This window comes from Epinephelus lanceolatus, chromosome 5 (assembly GCF_041903045.1).
Source record: "Epinephelus lanceolatus isolate andai-2023 chromosome 5, ASM4190304v1, whole genome shotgun sequence".
In the NCBI taxonomy this organism is placed as follows: domain Eukaryota; kingdom Metazoa; phylum Chordata; class Actinopteri; order Perciformes; family Serranidae; genus Epinephelus; species Epinephelus lanceolatus.
Window position 1 is genome coordinate 3721939 of NC_135738.1, and position 9182 is coordinate 3731120.

At 43.4% G+C, this 9182-nt stretch overlaps 1 protein-coding gene across 1 annotated transcript; it reads left to right on the plus strand.

Annotated features, from left to right (window-relative positions):
• The first annotated feature begins 8 nt into the window (after nucleotides 1-8).
• On the plus strand, nucleotides 9-6452 carry LOC117261987 (cytosolic 5'-nucleotidase 1A). The gene is made up of 6 exons (XM_078167621.1): nucleotides 9-228; nucleotides 1809-1922; nucleotides 2602-2737; nucleotides 3225-3347; nucleotides 5122-5246; nucleotides 5378-6452. Exons 1-6 carry the CDS (start codon nucleotides 193-195, stop codon nucleotides 5621-5623), a joined length of 780 nt encoding a protein of 259 aa, XP_078023747.1. The 5' UTR covers nucleotides 9-192; the 3' UTR covers nucleotides 5624-6452.
• The last annotated feature ends 2730 nt before the right edge of the window (nucleotides 6453-9182 follow it).

Consider the following 9182-nt stretch of genomic DNA (forward strand, 5'->3'; position numbering starts at 1 on the left):
TCACGCTGCGCTCTTAAAGCGAACGTCGGAGGCGGAACCTGAACCGACAGTTGTGTGTTTCTGGAGGAACTTTGAAAGTTTGACAGCGCGTCCAGTTCAGTGGTAGGTACGGTGTGGTGACAGGTGGACAGGTCGGTAGATACACCTGCTGAGGCTCGTTACAACCGGCAGGGTTTCAGCTGAGAGGCGGACATGGTCTCCACGATCCAGAACACGGACGTGAAGCAGGTAAGACTCACCTGAGGCGGGTTGTCTAGAACTGTCTCATCTATACAGACCGTGAGACAGGTGAGATCACACACCTGCAGAACCACTCCCATCCAGCTTGACCAAATATTAATAATATCACACTGTGTGTTGTGACATCTCTCGGAGTCTCCCGCCAGATTGCATTCACATTTTGAGGTGTTTTAATCTCATCTTCCTCATTTTCAGTTCAACACTGTGTAAATCTCATCACTCGATATGTCATTTTCTTCTGGCAAATTCAGCTCATAAATAATTCACCATGCAGCCCAGCATTGCACTAACGTTTACACCCTTTAATCCTGCAAACGTCCTGTCATTGTGGGAGAACATGAGGAGTATTTTAGAAGTTAAATTTAAATGAAAAATGGCACTAAGGTGTATGTAATGAGCACCGAATTCATGAGTGGGACGCACTAGTTTAAAATACAGCATAAGTAATTCTTTAACTGTTGCATACCGTTACCAGTTAGTGACGCAAGGCTAAAATTGTATATTTTGTAATAGGGATTTGGCCCTAAGAATGTGAGGGTGGGAGACACTGCACAGAAGAAACAAAGCTACTCTTTAAGACAGTGCGAAAATGTACTATAGCATGGTGTGTTCTGACATACAGTAACCTGTTTACAAATAGCAGAATACTTTAAGTAAAGGGATAGTTCAGATTTTTTGAAGTGGGGTTTTATAAGGTGCTTATCATAGTCAGTGTGTTACATACAGTAGATGTCAGTCGGCACACTCCCAGTCTAGAGAAGCAGGCTGCAGTCTGACACAGGAGCTAAGCAATGTACTACTCACCACTTTACATTTCTGTCAGACAGCCCACATCAACGGGGAAGTCGTTAATGGCTTCATCTTTCCATCTATGCTCTTGTCAAACCACCAGACTCCAGTGAGCAGTTGTTTTGAGCTTGCTGAAGACGGGAGCTGCTGGTCTACCACTGCCTTGGTCAGTTAGTTAGTTAGTGCTATTGTGTGACTTTGGCGAGACCAATCTAACCCTTTTAAATGCCAAAATCACACATTTAAACAAACAGTATGTCAGTTTGAGGCAGTGGTAGACCAGCAGCTCCTTTGTTCAGGGATGTTAAATCACTGTTTTTCTCAATGGAGTCTGGCTTAGAAAAGAGCAATAAAACAGCTTCATTTTCCTGTTGGAAATCATTGTCTGACATCAAGATAAAGCAGTGAAAATATTCCAGATATGGAGTTACTTAAACTGATATTATTTTTTAGATGGCTAAATTATGTGTTTAGCTTCCATGTCAGACTCCTGCCCCGCTTCTCCATACTGGGGGCCGGCTAACATACTGTCTATTAATAAGTACCCCTTACAACGCCATTTCAAAAGTCCTAACGATACCTTAAAAATGTGTTTATGAGGTCAAAGGTCAGGTTTCACTTCAAAGTCTGGTATTTCAGTGGTTCTGTGAGTAGTGTTCATGTTGGCCTTTGGGGGATTCCTTAAAGGTTCTGTATGAATTGTCTGCTGGTTCTGTTGTTCTGTGTCCTGTCTGATTTTAAGTGCAGATGAAGATGCAGGTTCTGTGTCTCCTCTGCAGAAAGATGCTGATCGTGCAGTGGTCATCGCGGTAACGTCTCGCGCAGTGTTCGAATCTGGAGCTGATGATGGTGATGACGTGTACGGAGCAGGTGTGGCTTTCCCGCTGCTGCAGGTCAGAATTTCACAACTCAGTTTAGGTTATTATTGTGTGTGTGTGTGTGTGTGTGTGTGTGTGTGTGTGTGTGTGTGTGTGGAAAGAGAAATCATTACCCATCATTGATGCCTGTGTGTAAGGATAGTGATATTCATTTATTCAAATACCTTATTAAAAGCACACCTGCGAGCCACACTGTTGCACTGGGTGACATGTTCCTTCATCATCACAAACACACACTAGTTTATTTTGACTCAGTCCCACGTACATCATCCTGCTGCCCCATTTACTTACTAGAGCACCAAATGTGGATTAATCCGCTGCTGAAAACAGTCCCCAGCAAATGCACTGTTTCCTCATGTTTCAGAAACGGGCAAAGGTAGAGTGACCAGCTGGAAATTATGAGCCTTTTTAAAAGTGAAAAAAATTGAAACGTATATATATATATATATATATATATATATATATATATATATATATATATATATATATATATATATATATATATATATATTTGTGACATGTTTTTAAAGATTTATGTCTTCAGTAGGAACCAATAGACTTGGATCTGAGAGCTACAGACAGAGAAGGCAAGTTAGAAAGTACTTAGAGATGGACTTGGTTGACAATTAGAAATATATGGGTTATCACCAGACTGAAGCTTTAAAGGAAAATGTTTAATTTAATTTATATTCAGGCGCTGCAGAGAGTGAACGAACGTCTGCTGGAGGAAAATCCTGCTGAGTCGCTGCTGTTTGATGTCATCCTGATCACCACTGACAGCCAGCAACAGCAGCAGAGCTCCCGCATCATCAGCAGCACCAGACATTACGGTAATCTAACTTTTACTATCACCAGCAGCACCAGACATTACGGTAATCTTACTTTTACCATCATCAGCAGCACCAGACATTACGGTAATCTTACTTTTACCATCACCAGCAGCACCAGACATTACGGTAATCTTACTTTTACCATCACCAGCAGCACCAGACATTACGGTAATCTTACTTTTACCATCATCAGCAGCACCAGACATTACGGTAATCTTACTTTTACCATTATGAGCAGCACCAGACATTACGGTAATCTTACTTTTACCATCACCAGCAGCATCAGACATTACGGTAATCTTACTTTTACCATCATCAGCAGCACCAGACATTACGGTAATCTTACTTTTACCATTATGAGCAAAACCAGACATTACGGTAATCTAACTTCAGATGTCATCAGACAGATTATAATCAGATCAGTGTTGGAGTTTTTGTAGTCTTGTTGATGACTTCCTGTGATGATGTCATCACCGCTCTGTTGCAGGTCTTGAAGTCAGCAGGTTCTGTTTTTCCAGCGAGGAGGATTTCATCGAGAGTTTACTGAAAAATAACGTGCAGCTCTTCCTGTCGACGGACAGAAACGAGGCGCCACGGGCATCGCAGAAAGGTCAGGAAGTTTCTTCTTCTCTGACCTTTATTACAGTTGATGTGCAGTGGATACGAGGAGGAGTTCTTGCTGTGGATCACAGTTACTGTCATAAAATTCTGTTTGAATTTTGAGACTGAAATAACTTATACATCATTTCGGGTCTTTAAAATGAATCGAAGCACCAGCGAAACATAATTTCCTATTCTAAGAAAAACATTTTTTAGAATTAAAGGCCCTGACACACCAGGCCGACTGTCGGCTGTCAGTCAGTGTTGGGCTGGCAGAGAGCTTTTGTCGCCTTAGTTGGTGCAGTGTGTCCCGCTCAGTTGCTCCCCCATTGGCTGTTTTTTGAGCCAATTTAGCATGTTGATTTGGTGACAGCGCCAGTTCCGTTCACAAGAAGAGAGATGGAAGTGAGGAAAGTAAACAAAGAGCTAAAGTCGAGGGAGTGAGATAAAAACAAACTTGTTACAGAAGGTCAGATTATTTTTTGTTTGTCATTAATATTATTAGCAGAAGCAGATGTTTCCTGATGGTTTGTGTTACTGTTCAGTGGCGCACAGTAAATATGCTCTGTTCTTTCAACACTGGATTGTGTTGTTAATGTGCTAACTGGCTAACTAGCATTAACACGGCCGTCCTGTTTCCCTTTATGAATGATGAATACAGACTACCGCCATCTGCTGGTGTTCGAGAGTTACTTTCTCTCACACCGGCGCAGAACGTGGTCTTGCGCTGTTCATGCGCAGGTTTCTGGCAGAGACACAGACGGCGTGAGGTCATCTGAGATGCAACAATTGGCTTTCTTTGCTACCAGGTCTTTGAAGTCGGTTTGGTGAGTCTGGGCCTTAGGTGAGAGTTCAAGCTTGGCACATGGGAGAAGTTTCAGCTAGTTGCAATCTGCAGTCCTCACCACTAGATGGCACTAAATCCTACACACTGCTTCTTTAAGAAGGAGGAGAATTTTCTAAACACATAAAGGAACACTTCATCGTTCAGTTCAGCCGTCATTGCTGCTAGTTTGTATCGTGTGGCTTTAAAGGTCCTGACACAGGACATGGGTCATTGTAGAAAACTCACAGCCTCTTCAAGGCTGGAATTTCACACTCTTACGTTGCCTCGCTGTTCTGTAACAGAGGTACGATTGCAGAATGAGGGGACAGAGTTGTCTCACCTTTAAGGCAGCATCGGAGGTAGTAACAGCGTCGTAACAGCTCTGTATAAAAGGGACAGCTGGCAGGACAGGATCATGGGTGGCACGGGAGTGACATTTTGACGAATTGTTATGCGTGCAACCCATCGTGGGAGATTGAAATAGTAGCTGGTAGCATTTAGCAGCTAACTGGAAGAAGAAGAACAGCAGCCAAAAATGTCCACAAATAGTGAAAACAGTGAGGTCCAGAAGCTTCTTACCTTCCGAGCAGAGAACTGGATCAGCCGCCATATAACAGGGATGGTGAAAGATTTTTAATGACATGTTATACCATTGTTATTGTTTACAAAGTGTTGTTGACACAAGTAATATGTCACACTAGATTCTGACGCCGTTGTGTTACATGTCACGCCTCCTCTGATTCTGCAATGTTGGCATGCTGTCTTAAATCACACACTGGAGCGTCCGCTATTGTTTGGTTCTGCATGAAAATGCAAAGACGGCATAAAGAGGGACTTGGTAGCGGCTCTTTAGCGCCATCTCTGTGTAAAAATGGCTGATGTGATAGATAATGTATTGACAGGTGTACAGGTGAGTGTGGTGTTAGAAAGTGAATCATCCTCTTTGTCATTGGTCCAGGTGTTCTCTCAGCGCTGCTGGACCAGCAGGTAGCTCCGTCAGAGCAGCTCAGAGTAATGTTCTGCGGAGACGCTGTCATCCGCCCCGACACTGACCCGATGCCGGCGAGCCGACTGGCCGCTCAGGTACTCACAGCAACGATACATCACCTTTACTTTATAATTCAAACAGAAGCTTCTCCAGAGCTGACTCAAATCCCTGAGAAGTTCAAGACATCTGAGATTTCTAAACGATAATTCACATTCTTTTTCCACAGAATTTCTCGGCTCAGCTCGGCAAGATGCGGCAGAGGTTCAGCATGTTGGACAGCCCTCTCAGCATCGTCCTGGTGACGTCACATGGCGGCAGGGAAAGCTGCGGCGGTGCCCTGCGGACACTGCGGTCCCGTGGCTTGAGCGTGGACGAGGCGTACTGTCTGGCTGGGGCCCCGCGGAGCCCTATCCTGTCTGTGCTCCGAACTCACTTCCTGCTCAGCGACGGCTTCTGCAGCCTGGAGGAGTGATGACGTCCCAATCTGTCACATGACCTTGCAATAAAACTTCACTGTGTCTTTGAAACAAGCTGCCAAATCCTCAGATAGAGCTCAGAGTGAAACACCTGTTTGAACAAAACGTCTCGGCTCATTGAGCCTCAAAGAGCTAATCAGTGATCCTGATGTAAAGTTAAGATGATGCCAAAATTCAAACCACAGGATTGGACAAAGTCAAACAGCAGTAAACTGACTGTATGTTTTGTTCACAAATATGTATTTTAGTTTTTAAATTAGATGATAAAAAAAACTAATTAGTATGTGTGCAGCTGTATTACAGTCCAGTAGGGGGCAGTCTTACTGCAATCTAAACATTTTAATGATGAGGGAGAAACGTGAATTTGTAAATTCTACACTAAGCTGAAGTCACTGTGTTTGAACTTTGACCCTTAATGTTGGAATTGCTGAGCAGAGGCAGTTTGTCGTCTATAATTTCATCAGTTTAACTGTATTTAAGTGGTTTTTTTTGTCTGTTACTTTTTGTTTCCTTGCAGCTGTGTGTCTGATAACAGTCTTTATTTAAACCTCATCTTGTACTCTGCTGCTCTGTCATTTAGTGTTAGACCAGTTCAGCTATCAGATCGACATGTTGACAGGACAACAGCCTCATTCTGTTTCTGAAGCTCTGTATATTTTAACAGTGACATATTACGGAGCCTCTGAAGTCCTGAAAGATGATATTATTTTGTATCTTGTGCGCACAACTTCTCATTAAAGTGTCAGAAGATCTGTCTTAGTACCACACCTGTGGTTCTGATATGTGGACTGAAGATAGCCCTACAGAAAGAATTAAAAAGCAAAAGGGAAAGTTGTGGTTGTTGTGTGGTTTTGTTGCTGTGATGCTTTCAGATGACCAGCAGGTGGCAGCAGAGAGCTAAAATCAGTAAAATCTGAGAAACACACACACACACACACACACACACACACAAAGGCAGTTAATATAGAAGAGCAGGATGTTAATTAAATTATCTTTCTACAGTAGGTGAACCTGAGAAGGTTCCAGGTGTCCTTCAGGAAGCAAAAGGGATTCTTGAGAGGGTTGCAGGGATCCTCAGGGGGTTTCAGGGGGCCTTAATTAGGTTCCCCTGTAGTCCTGATTGTTACAAAAGGTCCTTGTGAAGTTTCCAGGGGTTCTTAAAGAGGCAGCAGCGGTTCCTGGGTAACAGGAGCTTTAAGAGTGATTGAGAAGGTTCCAGGGGTCCTTGAAAGGTCTCCAGCACTCTACAGGAAGGTTTCCTGGGGTTCTTGGAGAGGCTTAAAAGCCCTTGAAGAGGCTTCATCAGGAGTTCATGGGCAGTCACAGGTATCCACAAGAAGTTTCCAGGGGTCCTTGGGCTACAGTGGTCCTTGAGGTGGTTCCTGGGGTTCTTGGGCAAGCTCCAGGGTCCTTGAGAAAATTCCAGCAGTTGTTAAGGAATCTGTCAGGGATTGTTGGGAAACTAATTTATTGAGGAGCAGCATAAATGAAAATAACAACACACAATAACTTCCAGTGCTCTACACATATTTGTAACAAAATAAAAGATTCAATGTGAACAGTGAAGCAGGTTCAGAAGGTTTCAGTCATTTGGAGTATTTTTTCTGTTGTTGGTCATGTGTCTGCTCACGTCATGTGACAGGAAATACATATCATTTACTGTTCTTGTAATTAACCTGATTTGACCTCTTTCCTCCTGAGATTTTAAACATCTTTGAGGACATTCCAGGAGTCCTTGAGAGCATTATATAGATAATAAACGTAATCAGAGCACCAGAGTGTGTCCAGCAGAATCCAGCAGGTTCATGTGATCAGTTTTAGTCATCAGAGGATGTAAATCAGATGGGAGCTGAGCTGATAGTCATCGGGAGCCGCCGCCACCACCGCCTCGTCTCTGCTGCCACAAATTAAAACATGTTCAGTAAAATGAAACAGCCCGCTGTGGTCGTCTGTCTCTGACAGTCTCATATCGTCGAAATGATCCAGAATAGAAAACATTTTGTTTTCATTATCCTGAGTGAGGTTTCTGATGAACGCTGAAATCCACTGCTCCTGTTCAGCTCCGCCTCCCAAACACAAACACATCTTTAATTTAAATGAGATTCTTTGTTTCTGTCACTGAAACAAAACTAATTCAGTTTGTTAATGAACTTTTTTTTTCTTAAAGAAGTTTGTCTTGTTTCTATCAGTGTAACACTTCAGGACAATGATAATAAATAATGTTAGTTTTCACCTCTTCCCTGCCCTTGGATAGTTTTAGTGGTCCTTCAGGAGGTTTCAGAAGTATTAAAGGAAATTTCAGTGGTCCTTGAGAAGGCTCCTCTGAACCTTGAGGAGGTTTTGTGTCTCTGTAAAGTGGTTCCAATGGTCCCTGAGATTGTTCTGGTTATTCTTGGGAAGAATCCAGTGACCATCAAGGAATTGTCCAGGATCTTTAAGGAATCCTTGAAGTAGTTCCAGAGGTTATAATGTCCCAGTGGTCCTTGAGGAGTCTACTCTGGTCTTTGAGGAAGTTTCTAGTTCTGTAATATGGTTCCAGTCGTCCAAGAGATGGTTCTAGTTATCTTTAAGAAGATACCAGTGGTCATGGACAAACTCAAGTGGGCCTTGAAGTGGCTCTACTAGTTCTTAAAGTCTTAGTGGCTCCCTGAGTAACTTTCAAGGGCCTTTAGGAAGTTTTGTGGTACTGTAACGTGGTTCCAATTAGTTATCTTCACAAAGACTCCAGTGATCATAAATGAACTGCAGTGGTCCTTGAAGTGGTACCAGGTGTCCTCAATGTCACAGTGGTTCTTGGGAAGGGTTACAGGGGTGAGTCGTTGTAGTATAAGTGATCCCAATGGTCCCTGAGGAGGTCCTTGTCCCTGATAAGTTTCCAGTGTACCTTGAAGAAATCCAAGTGGTTGAGTGGTAGTGGCTCCCTGAGTAGGTTTTAGAGGTGTCAGAGAGGAGAAGGTTTCAGGAGGTTTCAGTCATCCTAAAGGAGGTTTTAGTGGTCATAGAGAAGGATCCACTGGTCCTTGGGATGGTTATGTGGCTCTGTAATGTGGCGGTCCCTGAGATGGCTCCAGTTATCCTTGAGAAGATACCAGTGACTGTTGAGGAAGTGGTCTTCGAGGAAGTTTTTAGCTCCTTAACATGGTTCCAGTAATCCCATAGATGGTTCTACTTATCTTTAGGAAGACACCATTGGTCCCTGAGGACCAGTGGGCCTTCAAGTTGCTCTACTGGTGCTTGGAGAAACCCCAGTGGTGGAGTGTTAGTGGTTCCCTGAGTAGGTTTTAGAGGTCCTTTAGGAGGTTTTAGTGGTCCTTGAGAGGGCTCCACTGGTCTTTGAGGACGTTTTGTGGCTCCATAATGAGGTTCCCACACTCCCTAAGATGGTTTTAGTTATCTTTTAGAAGATTCCAGTCGTCATAAATGTGGTCTTGGAAGTGGTTCCAGGGGCCTCAATGTTCCATTTGTCCCCCAGAAGGTTATAGGGGTGGGTCCTTGAAGTATAAGTGGTTCCAGTGATCCCTGAGGAGGTCCTTATCCCTGATCAGGTTTCAGTGA

What these genes read in the sequence shown, in the direction of transcription:
- LOC117261987 (XM_078167621.1), top strand. Translation starts at nt 193, where the DNA reads ATGGTCTCCACGATCCAGAACACGGACGTGAAGCAG. An exon ending in AGAACACGGACGTGAAGCAG is followed by an intron (nt 229 to 1,808) that starts GTAAGACTCACC and finishes TCTCCTCTGCAG; the next exon opens with AAAGATGCTGATCGTGCAGT. An exon ending in GCCACGGGCATCGCAGAAAG is followed by an intron (nt 3,348 to 5,121) that starts GTCAGGAAGTTT and finishes TCATTGGTCCAG; the next exon opens with GTGTTCTCTCAGCGCTGCTG.